General features: G+C 59.6%; 1 protein-coding gene across 3 annotated transcripts; it reads right to left on the bottom strand.

The window, feature by feature from the left end:
- Positions 1-335: 335 nt before the first annotated feature.
- Positions 336-21,154, bottom strand: SUSD3 (sushi domain containing 3). 3 transcript variants are annotated; one of them, XR_006195670.1, is made up of 7 exons: positions 21,023-21,154; positions 10,337-10,525; positions 8,710-8,854; positions 8,178-8,330; positions 4,967-5,257; positions 1,067-1,127; positions 336-393 (listed from the first exon to the last, which is right to left on the bottom strand). XR_006195670.1 is itself a non-coding variant. In XM_042911933.1 (5 exons), the coding sequence occupies exons 1-5, from the start codon at positions 21,108-21,110 to the stop codon at positions 5,065-5,067; spliced, it is 768 nt and encodes a 255-aa protein (XP_042767867.1). In that variant the 5' UTR covers positions 21,111-21,154; the 3' UTR covers positions 4,580-5,064. The 3 variants fall into 3 exon arrangements, 2 of the variants coding, with proteins under 2 accessions (XP_042767867.1, XP_042767868.1); XM_042911933.1 differs by lacking the exons at positions 336-393; positions 1,067-1,127 and having other exon boundaries at positions 4,580-5,257; XM_042911934.1 differs by lacking the exons at positions 336-393; positions 1,067-1,127; positions 21,023-21,154 and adding an exon at positions 16,440-16,506 and having other exon boundaries at positions 4,580-5,257.
- Positions 21,155-21,265: the final 111 nt, after the last annotated feature.

The raw sequence follows: 21,265 nt of genomic DNA, 5'->3' as shown, positions 1-21,265 counted from the left end.
GCAGGCCAGGCAGCCAGGGCCCAGTATTTGAGGTTATGCGCTGAGACGAGGGCGTGGTGATCTCTGACTGATAGGTTTGAAAACAGCCTCTGTACACACGAAAGAATTAACAGTAGGGTCTCCAAGAGACGTGTGCACACTCGTGTTCAGAGCAGCATTATTCACGGTAGCCAAGAGGCAGAAGCCAGCCAGTGTGCGTGAGCGGAGGAACGGGTTAGTATATACGCTGTGTCCAGACAGTGGGTTCAGGCTTAAAAGGGAAGGAAATTCTGACACCTACTGCAACATGGATGAGCCTTGAGGACATGATGTTGAATGTGATATTGTGATTAACAGTAAGAAATACATATTTGGTCTTCCTCCTGGCAGAACTCTTAAAACCCTAGGGATTTCCTAAAGGAGAGAAAAAGGTGCCTTTTGTTATGTTAATGAGGCGACTTTTGGAATGTCCCCAGGTCACCTAAGAATGGGGCTGGTGGCCCAGAGAAACCTCCATGTGATTGGAGGGTTAGAACTTTCAATCCACCCCTCGGCTCAGGAGAGAGGAGACGGTCTGGAGCTCGAGTCAATCCCCAAGGGCCAATGAATAGATCAATCGTGCCTTAAGGGACAGGGGTCAGAGAGCCTCCGCGTTGGTGTGGGAGAGTGGTCTGCCTGGAGAGTGCCTGGACTCTCCGTGCCCTCTGTCCACATGCTGCCCTGTGCATCTTTCTGAGTTCTGTGAACGACTCCAGCAAATTAGTCCAATCCAAGGAAGGGATGGTGGGAACCTCTGATTTACAACCAGTTGGCCAGATGCACGGGTGAGAACTGGATTTACGGCCGGCGTCTGCAGCATGACAGGTGGGGGACACTCTAGGACAGCCCGCAGCTTGTGGGATCGAATTCTCCTGGCAGACAGGGTCAGCAGTGAGTTGAACTGTAGGCCACTCTGCTGGTTTCTGAGAACTGCTTGTTGGTGTGCGGGGAAGCCCCCTCCACACGTTCAAAATTGGTTGCACAGAACATTAAAGACTAAGTGAGATAAGCTGACACAAAAGGTCAAATACTGTAGGATTCCACTTACATGAGATCCCTATGGCAGCCAAGTCCATAGACAGACGGTATCGGATGGTGGGTGCCAGGTGCTGGGGAGAGAGGAGACAGGGGAGTGTTTAAGGGGTACAGAGGTTCAGTCTGGGAAGATGGGAAAGTTCTGGAAACATGTTGGTGATGGGTGTACAAGAGTGTGAATGTACTTAATGCCCCTGCACTGTATGCTTAACAGTGGTTAAGATGGTAAATTTTTATATTATGCATATTTTACCACAATTAGAAATTCAAAACCCCAAAGCAACCCTGTGGTAGGGTTCTTTCTGTGCGGAAATTCACACGTGTGTGCAGGGTGGTCCCTGAATGGAGGCAAGGAGCCTAGGAGACCAGGAAGCTACTCCAACAATCGGGGCGACAGGAGCCAGAGGCTGGATACACCGAGTGGGTTCCACATGGGTTTTGAGGTTGAGTCACAAGGACTCTCTGCAGGACTGGATGTGGGGACTCAGAGAAAGTGGAATCGGTGTTTGGGCCTGGGGGAGTGGAAGGGGCAGGTAGAATCAGGAGTTCGTCTCTGCTGAGTCCAGAAGCTGAAGTGCATCTAAACCCCTGAATGTTCAGGCCTGAGGAAGCTCGCACTTTGTTTCCTGGGCCGCTTACTTTTGAGTCACAGCCACTTGCCAGACGTATGTGTGGAGATACCCCTGGAAGATTCCAGCCCGGCCTCTGCTGACAAGGGCCGTGGGGCAGATGTGCCCAGCAAACCCACAGAACCAGGAGACGAAATGGTAACCTGGCGGCTGTGGTTTTAAGCCAGGGTTTCCCGGTGGCTGGCTGTCCAGCAGTGGATAAATGGTACACACAGATAACCAAGTTGCTGAGAAATGGACTCACAAGGCAGTTTTCCCCCAGCCACTGTCCCCCGAGCGGGGGACGTTCTACCTGGGATGGGGTGCTGCCTGATGCTGCTCAGCCTCTTCTGGGGACAGGAACGGCAGCGCCCCAGTATTGAGGGCTGACTGGTGTTCTCTGATGGCGTAGCTATCCTAGCACCTCAACACCGCGGGTCTCGCGTGTTGGAAGGGCTGGGGCAGGCCTCGAAGCACGTGCGGTGGAGAGGAGGAGGGCACACCAGGAGAGTCACCCTCCTGGCCCGTGACGTCAGTCTGGTCAATGCGTGGTGCGCATGAGTGAGGTGCGTGCCCCCCAGGCCAGAGCCCTGCCTTGAGGGACCCTTCACATCCCTTCCTCTTCCCAGAGGTCGTGGACCCCCCCTTGGGATGGGGCTGCTCCCCCAGCTGGGGGCCTGTGACCGCACAGCGCAAGCAAGCAATAAACCCTGAGGCGAGGGGGCTGCTCCGGACCGAATGCTCGTGTCCCCCAAATCCGTGGATCGAGGCCCTGCCCCATGGCTGTCTCTAGCGATGGTCCTCTGAGGAAGTACTGAGTGTAAACTGGGTCCTAAGGGTGGGGCCCTGATCCCTACGATTAGTGTCCTTGTAACCACACACCAGAGAGCCCACCGCCCTGGTCACCCAGCACGCGTGAGGACACAGAAGGTGGCTGTGTGCAAGCACGAGGGTCCACACCAGAACCACATGGGCTGGCACGTGGGTCTCGGGCTCCCAGCCCTCAGGACTGGGAGATAAATCTCTGAGGTGTGCCTCCACCCCAGGGCCTGGGGCTGGCCCAGGGCTTGCTCCTCGCAGCAGCAGGACCCTTCCTGAACACCATGGTGACCTGGGTGGAGAAGCTGGCCTGGCAGCATTGCAGGCACGAGTGGGGGTGGGGGCGGTGGCAGGTGCCGAGGCCCCTCCGTGGGAGTGAGCTTGGGGTTTCCAGAAGCAGAAAGAAAGGTGTTCACTCCTCTCTTCCCAGTACAAGGTGGAACTGGTTTTGGGGGGCTTGGGGCTGGCTGCTTCCCTGTTCTCTGCAGCTGGGTGACGCCTCTCTGCCCTGAACCGTCCGGGACGCTCCCAATCCACCAGAGACCCCTGGCTGTGGCACACACGGGTTCAGAGCCCAGCGTGCCACACAGCTGAGGCCTCCCGCCGCCGGGTCTCCCGGGCAAGGACTCTGACACTCGTGCACCTGCCCCAGCCGGACCCCATCTGTCACCCTCAGCTGTGAGGAATGGAGAACGGGGCCGCCCTCCTTGGGCCGCTTCACCCCAGTCTTCCCGTCCTGCGCTCCGGGAGCCCCGGGTCAGGTACCCGGGGACAAAATACTCGCCTCGGCAGGACTTGAAAGCCCTCAAGGAGCACAGCAGTTTCTGACAGCATCACGGCCACCCTCTGTGGGGTCACGGCAGCTTGTCACCCCAGCCCGGCCCCCGGCAGCTGAGCCTGCAGACTCGTCAGAGGCGCGTGGCCCAGGGGCACGGCTTGCCACTGCCAGAGAATCTGGGGAGAGCCCAGGTCTGCCGGGGACACCATCATGTGGAGCCTGCACTGCTCAGGTTGAGGGCTGGGAATGACGTTGCCCAGCTGGTGTCCCCCAGCACCCCCCACGGGAGCGCGGTGTGAAAGCTGCCTCGTGCCCAGGTGAGGGCTGCACACACCCTCTGGCCTCACGATCCCACCCTGAAACCCACCCTACGGAACAGCATCCCAGGACAGAAAGGATGTTGGCACCAAATGCAACAGCTGAAAACCACCCAAGGGTCCCTCAGCGGGTGGCTTCCCACAAGAGCCAAGGGACAGACAGACCAATCTGCGTAGCCTGCATCAGGATATATTTGTAAGTGATGGGAAACACCACAATCATGGCTTCAGGGGGGCAGCCCAGGCTCCTGAGGACCACAGGCTGCCCTCCTCACGGCCCCAGTGTGGCTGCGGAGGCTCCGGGCAGGAAGCAGGGAAGGTCAGAGGACAAACCAAAGTGACTTTTCTCAATGGCCAGACAGATCCCACCCCAAAATGCAGGAGACTGGAGGTTGGATCTTAACCGGCCCAGGACAGATGTGGACGTGGAGGGTGGGACCTAGCAGCCCCCAGGAGCCACTCAGAGGCGTGGCTGAGCAGTGAGCCCTGGAAGAGCACAGCAGCAGGTGCAAACGTTGAGAGCCACACCTGATGGGTGTGGACATACAGGTATGCTGTCCGTCTGTCCCCTCAGGAAGAGGGGCTGGGTGGTAAAAGACAGGACATCTTCTTGTCAAACTGCTTTGATGAGTTCGGGGTTGGGGGACTGTGATGGCTTTGAAGGTGTCCCCGTGTCTGGTCCTCCTCCCATCCAGAAGTGGAGTTCAGCTGCCCCCTTGCTGGCTGGCACGCAGCAGCAGTGACCCGGCAGGACTTCCCAGGCCCCGGAGGGCATGGCTGACACTCAGGACTCTCACCGTGGACACCAGCCCCCAGTGTGCAAGGAGACCCGGGCCCCTCGAGACGGCCACCGCCGTTGAGGTCTCTGTGAGCAGGCTGCTGATGGCACTGCCTGACGGAGCCCCAGCAAGCCCGGGGCCCTGAGCAGCAGTGACAATAAGGGAGTTGTTTTACACCCTGAGTACAACAGAGATTGAAAATCAAGACAGTGATCTTTATCTTTGTTTTCCCAGTGTTAGAATGGTTTATTTCCCACCTCTCACCCCTCGTGGCTACTGTGCAGGTAACAGAGGCAGCACCCCAGCTGGGTCCCTGCTCACAGGCCCCGGCCTGGCCTGCGGGGAAGATGAGGCAGCCAGCAGGAGCCGAGAGGTCGGCTGCCCGGCCTCCTGCTCTGCTATAAGTGAGATTTGCTTTAAATGTCCTCCAGTTTCTTTAAAGGAGCAGGCTAGGCAGGGCTGCACCTGGTTCCAGAACCTTTCGTGCTGGTTCCAAGGGAGCCTGTCTATAAAAACTGTTCTGGCTGGGCGTCCCCGGGACAGGACACCCCAGCGGCGTCCCCAGCTCAGCACCCTGAGGGATCCCTAACCCCAGAAGGTGATTTCACTGACCACTCTTAAGCTGGGCACAGGTGGATATGCAGGTGGCTGGGTGGTGGGGTTGGCCTGGTCTTCCCAGTGTGGAGGGCAGGCTCCGGCCTCTGCCTCAGTCACCCCGGGACGTAGGCCGCATGCTGCCTGGACATTCCTGCAGCGGGCCAGGAGGCAGGCAGGGTGTGCCCCGGGTCCGCCGTGTGCACCATCACCTGGGCACGGGGTGAGCCAGCAGGACGGGTGGTCCAGGGGTCCTTGTCCACGCCACGGGCCATGCCAGCCATTTCTCTGGTGCCCTCACCCAGGTCTCTGCAGGAAGAAGAGGCAAAGCTTGGGGGAAGAGCGGGGACCCCGTGTAACCCGACACTGCCCCCATGCCGGGCACCTGGGCCCTGCCTTCAGTGGGCTTGGGGCAGGGTCAGAACTGCCCTGAGCCTGAGGAGGCCCCTCCCTGGGCCTCAGACCCCTCACTCGTACGAGGTATGTGGTCCAAGGAGCAGCATGCCCACCTTCCAAGCTGGGAAGGGGCTTCCTGGGGTGGTGCTGGGGAAGGGGGCTTATTCAGCGTGTGCAGAAAGCACAGGGGCCAGGCCTCTCCCTGGCCCCGTTGCTGGGGGCAGAGACAGCTTTGCTCCTCCAGACTGTCCTCTGGTGGCCTGGGGCCAGATCACCCACTGCCTGTATCTCCAGTTCCTCTGTGCATCCCACCCCCAACCCACAAACCAATCACTCTTCAGCCTGACCAGAGCCTGCACCCCCATCCACTGGGTCGTCTCCTGCTCACGCTGCCCTGCTGCTTCCTGCCCCCACTTAAGATGCTGTCTCTCTCCTTCCCCCAAATGCAGACTCTCCCCATCTGTTCACCACAGGCATCACCTCCTCCAGGAAGCCTGCCTGGATCTCTGCTCCCCCCACACTTAATTCTCAGAAAAGCTCTAGGAAGTAGTAGGAGTTAAGAAGTTATGTTGGTTTGATGAATAAGTAAATGAACCAGTTAATTAGCGGAGAGGAAAGACTGCTTGGTGGGTGAGGCTGTGGACTTTGGAGCCAGACAGCCAGAGTCCAAACTCGGCTTCACGTTAGCAGTTATGTGCGATTCTGGACAAGTTTCTATTAAAATGGGATGGAAACAGTGCCTGCCGCTAAGGTTAGAGCAGCGCCTGGCCTATTGGGAGTTGCTGGGAAACATACAGAAAACAGGAATGTGGGGGGCACACCTGGCCTCCTCCAGACAGCCCCACTGACCTAGATGGGGGGCTCGAGGCCCTGGGCCTTACCTAGGAAGGCACATCCGAGAGACAGCCGTTCCTCCCCCACTGAACTGGTGCGTCCCCAGCTAAGACACAGCACGGTGTGTCACAGTCTGTAATGGGAAGGGAAGGTGCCACCGGGTAGGGGGCAATGGAAAAGCTCTGAGACCTGCCGGGGGTGGGGGGGGGGGGGGGGCGGCTGACCGTCCGCGAAGAGAATGTATCAGCCGAGACCCCACAGCACAGCCGGAGCAAAAAGGCAGGCACTTGCGGCCGTGGCTACGCTTCTGTCCCAAGGACCCACAGAGCTCCCAGAACAGCCGTCACCAGCAGGCGACGCGCAGAGTAACCCCGAACGACTAAAGCCAACAACACAACTGACAGCGATGGTGTGGGGAACACCTCGGCGTTAACCGAGGAGCCGCCGACGAGCATGAAGCTGGCGCCTGCTAAGGGAGTGAGCGGGAGACCAGTCCTGACACCCGGTGACGGTGCAGCTGTTGTGAAAACGGCTCAGATAACTTGTGCTGGGCTCCTGGGGAAAGAACGTGGAAATAAAAACATCCAGACTGTTGACCTCAACAGTCCATTCTTGGGTGGTCCCAGATGTCATCTTGAGAAAGGAAAACCACTCTGAGTAAGTGCAGACATTCACCCCGACCCGAGTGCAATGGCTGCAGCATCTGGGCGACGCTCTGGGGACCGCGGACCACGTGGTGCACGGATTGGAAAGGGGGCGAGGCAGCATTTCCGCCACGCCACCGTGACGTGCGCCTAGTGTGTGTCTAAGGTGCATCTGGAGCTCCAGGGAGGGAGGCAGGAAATCAGTGCCTCCCCGTGGGCCAGACTCCACACTCCAGCCATCGCCGGGCCCGGGACGTCGCAAGCAGACACGGGGCCAGACCGCCGCACCACAGCCGCGCCTCAAGACAAGAGCAGGATGAACGGTGACGGCCGGCACTCCCCGAGCCCTGTCCGGCCGGCCCAGGCACTGCTAAGACCCTGGCCGTTTGACGGAGGACCCTGAGGCCGCGGCAGCCGCCATGCAGCAAGGCCACCGGATGGGGACAGGTGGACGGAAAGGACCGGAGCCTGTGGAAACGTGCACCCAGATGAGGTCGGGGACAGTGACCGTGAGCATGACAGGGGGCCCGTTACACGTTCCGTCTGCTTCTGTGTGCTCCTGACATCTCCCCAAAATAAAGTTCAGGAAAGAGTTCAGAGTGACGTGCAAACAGCAAAACCAAAAAGAAAGTGAGTAAACAGCCAGAGCTCATCCTCATTCCTCACAACAGGAAGGACAGAGTCGCGGCACAATTAGAGAATCACCATGTGTGTAACTCCCAGGCCACAGGTCAGGGCCGTGGGGGGAGCAGTATGGCCCCTTGCAGAGTCCCCTCTTCATCACGTGACGTGGACGCCTCAACCGAGAGGCCCCAGAGCATGTGACCACGGGGCGCCGGCCTGACCTGCGTCTGTGACCCACAGCAGCGCCACCAGGGGGCACATCCGGGAGATGCAGCCCGAGTGTGGCCATGCAGAAGCCTGGCGGCCCAGAACCCGCAAGAGACAAAGCTGCCAAAAACAAACAGCCCGCCCCACTGAAGGCGCCCGGAGCCCCAGCGCTGGGGTCAGAGGGCACATGCTGAAAGCTAGAAACACCGGGAGCTGTTGTATCTGCAGCCCACGTGCAGTCTTGACCAGACTCCAGGAGTCAGAGGAAGGGACATAAGAGAATGTCCCTGTAACGGTTCAGAAAGTCTGTGTGCCCGTGCAAGAAGATAAGACCCAGAGCCCTGCTGCGTCCCCCGGGAGGGGACCTCCTGTCTCTGCAGGTCTGAGTTCCCAGGATAAAGGCATTGGGTGGTGGGAGTTGAGGCCCAGGTAAGGCTGGGCAGCGTGTGGGATGACGGGCGTCCTGACCAAGCTGGGCCCCCCACCCTCACGCCCAATGCCCCCCTCGCCGTGCCCGTGCCCACGTGGTGAAGCTGTAGTTGTCGTGCGCCTGGCCAGGGCGGACCCCAGGGTCCCTGCCACCACCGCCGCCATTGTTCGGGCCCTTGAGGCCAAGGTAGGAGGCCTGCACCGTATCCAAGTCCCCGGCTCTCAGCTGGAGCCACAGCTGGGTTGCCCTGGGGAGAGACGGGGTAAGGACATTCAGGATGCCAAATCCTCTGCAAGGCGGTTGATGAGCCGGACTCTGGCTCGTCACCCTGCTCACCCAGCACCGCGGAGCCCAGGCCGCGAGCGGACCCAGACTGAAGGAGGCCCAGACCAGACCCATGTGTGCGGCCTGGTTAGGAAAGACCTTCCAGAGCCGCGAGGCTCTGTGAGTCGCAGGCTGCTGTGGGGCAGCACTCGGTAGCCGGGCTCCCTGAGGAGCCAGGGCAGCCCCAGCGCCCCCGGACACCCGCCGGAGGCCCAGGGCACGGATGGCAAGTGCCCATGGAGCGCCCTCTGCCCTCAGGCTCGGGCGGCAGGGAGGGCTGGAGGCCGCTGGGGCCAGCGTACCTGTCAGATGGCTGCTCACTCCTCTTCATGCACCTCATGAGGCAGGAGGTGAGGAAGGCCATGGACATGAGTAGGATGATAGCGCAGCTGACGATGGAGGCGATCACGGCCACCTTGAAGCCGAAGGTCTCATACGGCGGCACGGCTGAGGGAGACAAGGCCACCTCCTGCACAGGGCTCGCGAGGCCCTCAGCAACCCCGTTCCGTGGGGGAGGCAGGGAGGTAGGTGCTGGTGGCTGGGGCTGTCAGGGAACACTGTCCCCTAAAGGGGGGGGGGGGTGCTTGGGCAGGGTTTCGGAGGGTGTGTAGGAGTTCACAGCAGCACACCCGGAAAAGCTCTGAAAGGAGTTCAGTGATAGCCCCCTGGTTCCATGGCAGCCACATGCCAGCAGTGGCCTGCTTCCACGTGCTCCAAGCTGGTAAACCCTTCAGGGGCCCACGTGCCTTCTCAGTTCACTTTCCAGGAGGCTCAAAAGCAAGAAGAATGCCTGTGTCTGAGGCCAAAGGGCCTTTGCTGCTTAACAGCCGTGTGACCTCAGCTATGGGTCGAGCAGTGTTCTACCGGCTTCTAACGGGCATCCTGGGAAGACAAGGCCCAGGGTCCTAGTCTGAGCAACACTGCACACCCTGCCCTGCGGTGACACTGCTCACGCCCCACCTCCATCCCCATCCCCTGCCCCAGCTGAACACAGGCCACCCAGACCCAAGAGCTCTCCCGGCTGCCCCCGCAGCTGTATATCCGTCTTCTGGCCCGTGGGGGTGAGGGGAATGGTGTGGGGCACTTCTTAGGGCCTTCCTTTCCTGCCCGGCCACGACAAGCACCCAGAACACAGGTGCCATTGTCTTGAGTCCCACCCCAGAGCGAGGGGCCAGCGCGGCCTGGGTCCCCCCTCCACAGGGAGTGCCGTATGAGATGCCCATCCTGAGGGCTATGGGCCCTCAGAGAGAAAGCTCCTTGTCAGTGAATCCCTGTTATCTTGGAGCCTAATCCAGATGGGCGCCCTCCTTCTCAGAGACTGATCCAGCACACGAGCATTTGAAAGGCTCTGAGAAGTGCTGTAGCCTATTAATCCAGCATGTTCCAAACCGTGTTGGCTACGAAGCCCTCTTTGATGCCCGACACACGTCAACACGATACAGTGACCTCCCTCTGGAAAACCCTTCACCACCCTGTACAACAAATACAACTTGAAAGCTAGAAAGCCATCTCGTCCCCTGACGGGGAGCCCGGGGCTGCGAGCATCCTGGCCCTCAGTGTCCCCAGTTCTAGAATCCATAGCACACACAATATCCTATGAAGGTCTGCTGCATGGGTGCATCAAAGAATGAATGAATGAACAGACAGAGCTGCCCGCTTAAAAGATAACAGAGAACAGCTCAAACAAGCTCTCGGTGCTGACAGGCCAAGTCAGTGGCAGAGCGAGGGTTGAGGCTGCTGGGCCTGGAGTCCATGTGCAGACATAGGGCCCAGTGGGGGCTGTCCAGCTGCCCGCAGCGGGGTCGGGACCCTACAGAGGCCTAGCAGGGACTTGTACCCACCGCATCCCCTCCGTGGACGCTCACGCCCCACATGACGGGACCAGCCGCCCCCCACCCCCTGCAGGTGCTCAGGGGAAGCGGGCCTCACACTTGCACACGGGGCTCACTGAAGACCACTCGGCGATGCTCCCCTTCCAAGCACAGGTGAGGAGGCCGGACCCAACCATCTGGTGGCCTGAGGGGCAGTGGAACACGAGGACAGTCCCCACAGAAGTGCCGTCGCCACGAAGGACTTGAAGCGTGCCCCGCGGGGGTGGCTGCACCTGTGTGCACGTGCCTAGGGAAGAAGAGAGCAGAGATGAGGACCCTACCCTGGACAGCAGAGGGTGGGGAGGAGCCCCGGCGGGGAAGGGCGCTACTGCTCCAACAGCCACACGACGCCCTGGGTAAGGTGCCACGGCCCAGGCCATCTGGCGTGGCAGCCACTCGGCCGGTGGCCTGGGGGCCAACGCGGAGCAGATCCCAACATTAAGTGAACCTTAGAGGTTCCAAAGACCACAGTGTTGAAAAAACGAATCTGTGTCAGAAGACAAGAAAAGCAAACACAGGTGACTCTTGAACAACACGGTTTTGAACTGCTCGGGTACACTTAAGTGTGGACTTTTTACAGGACAGGGCTGTAAATGGATTTTCTCTTACGACTTTCTTAATGACGTTTCTTTTCTCTAGTTTACTTTACTGTAATCATATGGTACATAACCCATCTAACGCGAGATAGGTGTGAACCAGCTCTTGATGTGATCAGTAAGGCTTCCGGCCAACAGTAGCCATTAGTGGTTAAGTTTTCGGGGAGTCAGAAGTTATATCCAAATATCAACTGCATGGGGGTCAGGACCCCTAACTCCTGTGTTGGTCAAGTGCCAACTGCACACAATTAGTATCTAAGCGTAGACCCAAAGGCAGAAGCAAGGAAAAAACAGGGGAAGGGAGAGACGGGCAGTGTGCGTGAAAAGTAAGAAAGGAGAACTTTCGTTCCTCCAATAACTAAGACACAAACAAGCTCAGGTGAAACAACCAGGAAGAGATCTGGAGAGCGCAGGACGAAGGTTCCACCCCCTTGCTGGTTGGTATCTTCGTGCTCATCCACAAAAGCTGACCCCAAATAAAAAACAACGGCTAACGCGGGAACACGTGCTTCACAGAAAAAACACAAGGAGCCGAGAGGCAAGAATCTGTTTCCTCACGGTAGCTGAGGATGTGCAGATTCAGAGACCTCGCCTCTCACCCCTCGAGCTGGCCAATCGTAAGAGAAAAAAGACCATGTGCCAAGTTCAAGAGGCCTGGGAACGCCCGCTCTGGGTGGATCCAAACCTTTCTGGATGGGAAAACGTGTGAAGAGCTTTGTGTCGTGGATCATCCGAGAATTTAGCCAAAGGAAAGAATTATGAATCTGCAGCCAGGATTTCTACACCAGGATGTTCACCCCCACGTGTACAGAAACCACCAATGTGCCTGGCCGTGGACCCGTGCGGCCAAGCAAGGCATAGCCTGGTGACAAATGCCAGCCAGCCGTCCTTCCATAAGGACGTACAGAGACGGTATGAATGGAGTGGCAATCACAGCACTGTCATGAGACCGCCACAATGACAACAGCTGGCGCTTACCGGGAGCCTACGGAGTGCCGGATGCTGAACGCACGCCTTACGTGCACTGACACGTCAACCTGGACAGTGCCTTCCTGGGGAGCCACCATTCTCCCCACTTGGCAGGTTAGGAAACCGAGGCACAGGGTGGCTAAGTCACTTCCCGAGGCTACACAGCTCCTGTGTTGCAGGGCAGGGATTCGGAACCAGCAAGATGGCACCAGGCTACCTTCTGAACACGTGTGTGTGCACACGGACATATGCACGCAGCCACGTGCCCTGTGTCTGGCTCCCCTGCTCAGCACAATGCCCAGGGAAGGCACCGGCCATGACATTCTGCCGTCAGCCTGGCACGCTGTGACCCAGCCAAGCTCCTGCGCTCGCCAGGCTGCGCGACACGTGGCCTTTGCTGTGTTCACTCGGACGGCAGCACCAGGCCGGCTCCTTCCGTGCTCCAGCCCTGACACGTGGACACTTCTTGATCCACAGCCGACTCGCCAGCAAACCCTGCGGGCTCTGCTTTTAAAATCTGTACCCAGGACACCCCAGGGGGCTAGAGTGCCCCCCAAGGCCACGCCCACCTAGAAACAGCCACGGGGGCTCCATGCGTGCCACCATGGCACCCCATTCCACATAGGCTGTGGGAGGATAGCACACCCAGGACCACTCGGGACAGCCACACACGCACATGCCTGGCACATCCAACCTGTCCAGAGGGGAAACCAAGGCAGGGGGAGGTCAAGCCACCCCTTGTCCAGCTGTGCTGGCCTTGCCCCACTCAGGGCGAGGTTGTTAAGGGGGCAGCAGCCTGAGCATCGGCCCCGCTTCGTGCTGTCAGGAAAACAGTAGGAGCCGCGGCTGCCCCAGGCCTCACCATGGGCAGTGACTGTGAGTGACAGCATTTGGCTGTGCTCTGCCACGCTGCACTAGTCCACCCCTTGTTCTGCCCCACCGAGAACTGGGGGGAGGGGGCTCACGGGCCGAAATGTGGGGCAGAATGTGAGCCGGGGGCCCTCATGCTTTGTGCAAGGGGTGGGGTGCTGACTCCTGGATCAGCTAACACTGGGAACCTACTGGGTGCTTGGCTACAGCCCTGTGAGCAGGGCAGTCCATCACTACCTTACAGACGGGGAAACTGAGGCACAGCAAGGCTGGGTGACACACCGCGGGAACTGGCCGCAGCTGTCCCCGTCTGTCCTGCGGCTGGGAGGATGTGGGCCCCCGTGTGCAGGTGTCCGACACCAGCATCACTACCCCACCAGCAATGCAGCTCTGATAGAATGTTCTGGCCAAGAAGCACCCTCATTCCTACCCTCGTGCAGCACTCCTAACCATCTCAGAGGACAGCGGAGAAGAATCATCGTCTCCATTTTGCCGCGAGGAAACCAAGGTTCCACAGGGGAGGGGCCCGGGACTAAGTCAGCAGCAGAGCAGGGGGTGTGGGTACCTGTCCCAGAGCGGGTCTTTCCCTGATAGACCGCACTACCAAATTACTAAGACGGTGTCAACAATCACAAAAGAAAAGAACGGGTAAATCAGAAAAGAAAAAGCAACGTCTCAAAAACCAGGGGAAGGGCAATTAGTTTTCAAAAAAAAATTAAATAAAAAGCATTCACATCAGAAAAGGAGCAAACCTCCATTTGACACCATCTCGAATCCAAAAATCCGCAGGCATCTACTAAAAACCTACAGAAACTAGTAAGTCCAGCAAGGCTGCAGGATGCAAGCCCAACACCCGAAAATCCATATTTCAGCACAGTGGCAGGGAACAAAGTGGAATAAAGAAAGCAATTCCATTTATAAGAGCGTCCAAAGGAATACATCGCTTAGGAATAAAGTGAACAAAAGAAGAGTAAAACTTAAACCCCGAAAACTACAAGACACTGCGGGCGGAAATAAAGGTCCTGCCCGGAGGTGAAGTCGCACGTGCCCGCGGGCCGGGAGACTGACCGCCACACTAGCCTCGGCTCCTCTGCAGACACACCACAGCCCCTCCCAGAGTCCCAGCTGCTGCCTTTCCAGAAACTGACAGGAGGGTCCTAAAATTCTTAAGGAAATGCAGAAAACCTAGGATAGTTCCAACAAAAACTATCTCGAAAAACATCAGAGTTGGAGGACTCACGCTTTCCTGTTTCAAAACTTTCCGCAAAGCTACGGTGAGAAAGGGACAGACCCGGAGCCAATGGAGCAGAAGCGACAGTGCAGAAATGAACTCTTAAAGTCAGGTGAGCTTTGATGAGGGCACGAGGACCGTCCGGCGGGAAGAGAACGGCGTTCCAGCAGCTAGTGCTGGGCAACAACATCCACAGGCAAAGCAGCGCTGGCCCTCTCCCCGCAGCAGACACAAAAACGAACTTCAAGTGAATCCCAGACCTAAATGTAAGAGCTAAATCTGCAGAACTCTCAGACGAAAGCAGAGGGATAAATCTTCCTGACCTTGATTCGACACCAAAAGACTAACGACAAAAGCAAAAAATAGATAAATGGGACTTGACTGAAATTAAAAATCTTTGTGCTTCAAAGGCCATGATCAAGAAAGTAAGAAGACAAGCTACAGAGTGTGAGAAAATATTTGTCAACTGTATATCTGATAAAGGACTTGTGTTTAGAGTGCGGAAGTTATTATGGTGAATTATAAATGAAAAAAATTTTATTTGAGAGAGAGAAAGAGTGCGCGTGAGAGTGGGGAGGGGCAGAGGGAGAGAGAGAGACTCTTAAGCAGGCCCCTCGTTCAGTGCAGAGCCCAAGGCGGGGCTCAATCCACCAGCCTGGGATCATGACCTGAGCCGAAATCAAGAGTCGGCCGTTCAACCAACTGAAGCACCCAGATGCCCCGTTATACTCACTCCATCATAAAAGACAAAATAACCAAATTTAAAAATGGGTAAAGTACCTGGACAGACATTTCTCGACAGACATACCAGTGGCCCCCGTTAGCACATGAAAAGATGCTCAACGTCCTTCCTTCAGGCAAATGCAAATCAAATCACCAGGGAGTCCCTGCTTCACAGCCAGCAAGCACCTGTCCCTGAAAAGGACCAGGTGTCCCCAGGAGGTGGAGAACCTGGAGCCCGTGCCCTGCAGGTGGGGACACAACACGTGAAGCCCCCTTCCTGACGTCACATGGGGCGTTACCACTCGGTGCAGCGCTGCCCCGCCCAGCAACACAACTGAGATGAAAACACACCCACACACAGACTTGCTTGCACACACACACACACACACACACACACACACAACAGCATCACTCACGAGAGCCAAACAGTGGAAACCACCCCAACGTCCACACGGATGAGTGGACAGATAAATAGAAAATGGTACAAGCCCCGCTGGAACAGCACCAGACGACAAAAAGGAGAGGGGCAGCGACACAGGCCACAGTGTGGCCGAACCCTATGAGGACAGGACGCTCGGTGCCTGAGCCAGTCACAAAACCTCAAGTTGTCAGACTCTGTTTATAGGAAATGTCTGGAAGGGGCAAGCAAATCCTCACAGACGGAAAGTAGATTAGCCATGGGCGGGGGGTGGGGGGGGTGGGGAGACTGCTGGAGGGCGCACGGCTTCTCTCCCGGGTGATGAAATGTTCTAAAAAGGACTGTGGTGATGGCTGTCCCTATCTGAAAACGTACTATAAGCCACTGAGCTGCACACGTTAAATGCACACTTTAAATGGGTGAATGACATCTCAATAAAGCTCCTAAAAATTCCAGGAAAATACTTGTGTCAATCAGAGAAGTGCAAATTTGAAATGCGAGGTATTGTTCTGGCCCCTTAGCTTGGTCAAGATGGAAAAGACTGGCGTACCGGGGCGGGTGGGGTGTGTGTGTGCGCGCGCAGAGCCCCGGCGTGGAGGGCAGGGGACCCACCCTGTGCCCCCGAGGTGGACACTGCCCGCTTCCACTCGCTGACCTGGGACTGAACACTGCAGACTCTGGGCTCTTAACTGACCGCCACACTTGGCCTCGACAGGCGCCAAGGTAGGAGCGACGGAAAGGCGGTCTCAGCCACCGGGCTGCAGCCAGCGCCCCCACCAGGACCCGTGGACAAGGACACCGGCTGTCCTCCCGGCCAGGAGGCGGGCGGGGCATTCTGGAACCGGGTAGACAGAGCACGGCAGCCACAGGCCGGCCACGTGGCCCCTCCCCCGGGGTCACCAGGGAGCCAACACTTCCTAGTCCTCAATTTAGAGCCGCCACTTCTGCTTCTGGGGCCGGGGCCGCTAAGCAGCCTCTTTCGGTGCTGCCCCGTGTGACCTGCCTGGGGAGGAGGCTGGCCAGGGGGAGAGGCCGGGAGCGCTCACAGCACCCTCACCAAGCGCCTGGCCTGCACACCTAGAACTTTCTCAAGAAGGTCAGGAGCCCTGAGGGACAGACCAGAGCAGCAGCAGAGGCGATGAAGCAGCCTGGTGAAGAGTCAAGGGCAGGGTCAGGCTGGGAGGTGTGGTAATAAATCCATTCGGCTCTGCAGGTGCGTCTGTGATATTTAAGACAAGGGGAGAGAGCCTCCAGCCAGTGTCACCGCTGAATGTCACCGCCTGGCAGCCAGGGCCCGGCCCATTCCAGACCCCTCGGGCTCTGCGGCAACCCCCCCTGCCCCCGCCACCCGCACCTGCTGCTCTGGGCCTGTGACCCATCTGGAAGTACCCAGACGGCACTGCCATCTCAGGAACTGCTTCGCCCTGTGTGCACGGGTTGGGGGAGGGCCCCGCTGTCACTCACATCCTGTGCTGCTGCCGGTTCCCGTGGGGGTGGCCAGGATGCCCGTCCTGGGTTTCTCCACCCAGGGGATGGGTCACACAGCTGAAAGGAGAGAAGTGATTCTCCCTAAGGTGCTCAGAGCCATAAGGGGACAGAGAGAGGGGGCCGTCAGGGAAGGGGGAGGGGCGGCACCGACCCGCAGACAGGAGACAGGATTTAGAGCCCACCCAGCGAGCACACTGTGGGGTGGGGGTCTGCGGATCTCCGAGAGACTCAGAGTGGGGGGCTTTAAGTGCAGTCCTGGCTCCGTGCCCCAGCCCTGCGGCCTCATACTCTGCATTTCCAGGCAGCGAGCCGAGCTCACACCCGTCAGAGGCAGGGAGCCACAGCATCAGTGTGTGGCCGGCCAAACACAGGGCCAGAGGAATAATCGTGGTGAGAGGAGGGGGAGGAGCCCTGCCCACTACCTGCCCAGAAGAGGGGAATGCCTTCCCTGGGGGGCCGGCCGGGAGCCCCACGTCCCGGACAGGATGCTGAGGTGGGAAGGTGCCCCTGCCCCTGCTGGGAAGCCCCCAGCCCCCAAACCTCAGGCCCTCTCCACCGGGTCTGACTTGAGTCCTAGACCTGGGCCTCACCTTGCTCAGACTCAATTTCCCCATCTGCAAAACAGGGTGAACTGCCCTCCCACAAGGGTCATGAGAAGAGTAAGGCCACCCCAGGGAGACCTCAGAGCAGTGCCTGAGCTCAGAAACACTCCCCAGGAGGGGGCTCAATGCCTCATTCTGAGCACCCAGCCCATGGCACCCCAGACACCCCCAGGCTCCTATGGGTCTCTTCCGGCATCCCTTCCCTGGGCCCAGAAGGCCAGCGAACACATCTCTGGGCTGAGCCCATTTTCCAGATGAGGAAACTGATGTCCCCCGTGTACACTGGCAGGGTCCCCACAAGACCCTTCCACGGAACTGGTGACACACAGCCAGGGCAGGGAGGTGGTTGAGTGCCAAAGGGCTGCGGGGGGCTGTAGTCACGTCCACCCAAGACCCCCTCCCAGAGACGTCCTGAGGAATCACCACGGCCGGCGGATGGGCCAGCGGGCTGTAGACACCATGGCCCTTGACACGGCGAACCCAGCTTCTGCTCACAGCCCTTACTGACCCCTCCCCGTCCTGGAGACCCCAGACCCCATCACTGGCTCCCAACAGCCCCTCCCTTGATATCTAAGAAGCAAATCCCACCTCCTCCTGTCGCTGCTGAAAACCCTCACAGACACCCCGCTGCCCCTGGGCATCCTGCAGGACACCCTCACGCTGTCCTCTCCTTAGGCCCCTCCCACCTGTGGCTGGCCCAGACACCTGGCGCTGCACCCCCCCCCCCCAGCCCTTCTCTGGCTGGACCTATGCACCCCTCAACCTTGGGTGCATTGCTCCTTGGGCCCTTCATGGCCTTTTTTTACGACCTCTTTTTTACTAGGTGCAAATAAATCTTAAAGCAGGAAAAACAAAGTAAATGGATTCACTGCAAAGAAGACACAAACCCAAACCAAACCCTAGGGGCTCCCTGGACAGTGAAGGGCAGACTTGCCCTGGAACGCCCCTTGTCCCCAGCTCCCGCCCCAACGGGTCCAGGAGGATGCTCCCTCTCATGGGGAGGGGGGGTGCAGGGCCTGTGGTGGTGCTTCCCCAGCCCAGCCCCGCATGGCCAGCAGGGTGAAGAACAATCCCGGTTGTTAATCTTTTATCTGGAACCTTGGGCCACAGGCCTGCTTGCTTCGTCCTCCTCCTTCCTGGAGCCCACACTGCCCTCAAACCCTGACCTCCCCCCTGCCCCCCCCCCCCCCAGGACCTGGTAAATCAGTTACTTTTTTCCGTTCTGGGAAGAGGTGCACTGGGACTGGGATGGGGAGACAGGCTGCTGGGCCCGCTCACCACCGGCCTGGGTCCCTGCGACACTGGAGAGTTGCTTCCTTGATCTGCGTCTGGGTTTCCCCCAAACGGAAAGGGAAACCCAAGGAGGAGAGTTCAAAGGGTGACATGTGCTCTATGGAGGGTGAGACCCCCAAGACCCCAGCAGGGGGGGACAGCCACACGTGGGGGGGCCCACAGCCCCGGCTGTGTGTCTTCAGGCTAGATACTCGCCCTCTCTGAGCACGTCTCCTGTCCCCTCCGAGGGCAGGCCCGGGCCTCGGGCCTCGGCCACAGTGGAGACGGGGTCTCCCGGCACGCCCCCCAGCTGGTGGGTCAGCCCACACTGGCAGAATCCCCAGTGTGTTTCAGAGCAGACCCAGGCTGGTTCCCACCCAGGAAGAGCTGCCACCCAAAGCTCCAGGGGCGGGGGAAGGAACGTGAAGGCAGAAGGCGGAGCTGGACCTCGGGACAAGGAGGCCACACTTGAATTCCCACCACTCCCCCTGGGCCTCGGTCTGTCCTCTGTGAAGTGCGCGCAGATCAGCGGTGCGGCAGGGATATAGGAGTCACGCCCATGGCACGCCCTCATCATCCGGGTCCTCCTGCGGCCCCCTTCCCAGGCATCTCCTTCAAGGCCCTTCCAGAAGTGGGAGGGGGTCACCTCTGGCTGCTGGAACCGTGTCCTTCCCGCAGGGCTGCGTTCCTGCACAATCTCCCCCATCAGGGAGTGCTGGAGCAGCCCGGGAGGCGGGCCAGGGCCGGCGGGGGCCTGTGGGCAGCGGAAGGGTGGCCTCCATGGCGAGCGGGGCACCCGGCCTCCACTCAACAAACACTTAACCCCTGCTGTGAGCCAGCCTCTGCCCCTTCACCAGCCACACCTGGGCGAAGAGGGAAGAACGTGGACCCCGGGACGCCAAGTCCGTGCGGCTAGACTTTGGAAGAGCAGAGTGATGCGTCCATTTTACCACGGCAAGGAAAAACACGCCCCCCGCCCCCACTGCTAGGTTGTAGCTTGTGCCAAACTGTCACAACCCCACAGGGACAAGTGGGTACACATTTCACAGCTCAAAAGACTGGGGCCACGGGGCAGGAGGATGGTGGGGTCTGGGATGACTGTGTTACCCCGGAGCAGAACAACTGTGGCGGGGGTGGGGGGTGCACAGGCCCTTCCTGACTCCCCCTGACTGGTCCACAAGGCCGGGGACAGGCATGCAGTGCCCACTAAGCACGTGGGGAAACTGAGGCCAGAAGCAGAGCGACACATCCCAGGTGAGAGGTGTCTTTCAACCCCAAATGCTGGGGAAGGGCTAATGGGCTGGGACCCCCAGGGCGGCCAGAGGAGTCTGAGCCCTAAGATGGGAGGCAGGGAAAGCCTGAGGGCGGGGACTGGCCTCTGAGACCCCACCCCCCACCCCCAGGATTCTCAGCAAACAGTCTTTTGTATGCAGACACATCAGGGCCTCCCCTTCCCCGTCCTAGGCTGGTCTTGTGCAAGTCTCTCCACCTCTTGGTCAACACCCACCTCCCCGGCAGTGGGGCAACACTCAAACGGTCATCACACGCACCAAATTCGGTATTAGGGGGACGGGGAGTCAAAGAAAATAAACCCACCTCACCAGGCCAGGCTGCCCCTAGAGCCAAGCACCTCTCCCCTGCCGGTAATTTGCCTCCTTGGGCCTCAGTCTCCCCATTTGAGAAGGAGCTGCCCGCCAGGGCCCCCAGGGTGGGCACTGTTTTAAGCAGGACTGGCAGCACCCAGGGGGGCTCCTCCAGACGCCGCTTCCATCCGTGCGAAGAGCCCAGTCCTGAGCCTGGCCTGGGCCACAGGTGTGCAGAGACCTTCAGGCATAAGGGGAGGGGGCAGTGTCCGCCAAAGTGAGCCTCAGGGACCTCTGGTTGTGTTTCTCAGTTAGGCTTTAGGTGCATTCATGCAGCAAAGCCAGCCTCCAAACCTGGGGCTTCGGACGAGCTGCCCACACCGCAGTCAAAGCACGAAGGTGAACCCTCTTCAAAACATTCTCGAAATCAGTCACAAAGTACGCTAAGTGCCAGTCCTCCCACTTCCGGAGACCCCAGACTTCGTCCCTGGCCCGGGAGCCTGGCGACCGCGGAGAGTCGTTCCCCCGCCAGGCTCAGTTTCCTCACCTGTGAACTGGGGGTGGGGGGCCAGCCGGGGCGCCGGAGAGCCTCCCCGCCAAGCGAGGCCGGGTCCCCACGTCGGCCGCACCGACTTCCCCTGCTCCGAGCGGGGCGCGGGCGGGGCGGGCGCCGCAGCGGGAGCGGGCGCGCACCTGCGCGGAGGGGCGGCTGGCCGCCGCCGCCTGGTTTCGGGCCGCCTGCAGCCGGGCTTCGGCTCCTCTGGGGCGCCGGCTGGGCGGGAGGGGAGGGTCGGAGAGGGTCGTCCTCCGGCGGGTCTCGGGCTGCGGGCCTCCCCGGACGCGGCCGTGCGCCCCTTCTCCCGGCTGCGCGCCCCCACCGCCACGGCTGTGCGCACCCCCTCCCCGCTCCCGCTGCGCCGCGCGCCTCTTGGCTTCCCGGTCCGTGAAATGGGTGCAGAGCCTCGCTCGTGGCCCGCAGCCCCGGCGCTCACCTGTGCCGTTCCCCGGGGCGGGTTCGGCGTCCACCGCGCGCCCCCCGGGCCTCGCCCTGCGGCGAGGGGTCGAGGCCGCCCCGTGCATCCCTGCGCTCCTCGCCGCTCGGCGGGTACCGCGGGGCCTGAGCCGGAGGGGCGGGGCGGCCCGGGACACGTCCCCTAGGGCCGGCCCCGCCCCGTAGGTCGGGGGCGGGGCCGACCCCGCGGGAGCCCCAACCCCCCAGGGGGCAAAGCTGGCGG

The sequence above is a fragment of the Panthera leo genome, chromosome D4 (genome assembly GCF_018350215.1).
Source record: "Panthera leo isolate Ple1 chromosome D4, P.leo_Ple1_pat1.1, whole genome shotgun sequence".
Taxonomy (NCBI): Eukaryota; Metazoa; Chordata; class Mammalia; order Carnivora; family Felidae; genus Panthera; species Panthera leo.
Note: the sequence above shows the minus strand (reverse complement) of the source record. Positions and strands in the feature narration are given on the sequence as shown.

Bases quoted from the DNA above. Each gene is read 5' to 3' on its own strand.
- SUSD3 (XM_042911933.1), bottom strand. From the start codon at position 21,110: ATGCACGGGGCGGCCTCGACCCCTCGCCGCAGGGCGAGGCCCGGGGGG. The intron at 10,526-21,022 runs GTGAGCGCCGGG...CTTCTTCCCTAG, and splicing joins CGCCCCGGGGAACGGCACAG to GCACGTGCACACAGGTGCAG. The intron at 5,258-8,177 runs GTGGGCACGGGC...TTCTTCCTGCAG, and splicing joins GACAACTACAGCTTCACCAC to AGACCTGGGTGAGGGCACCA.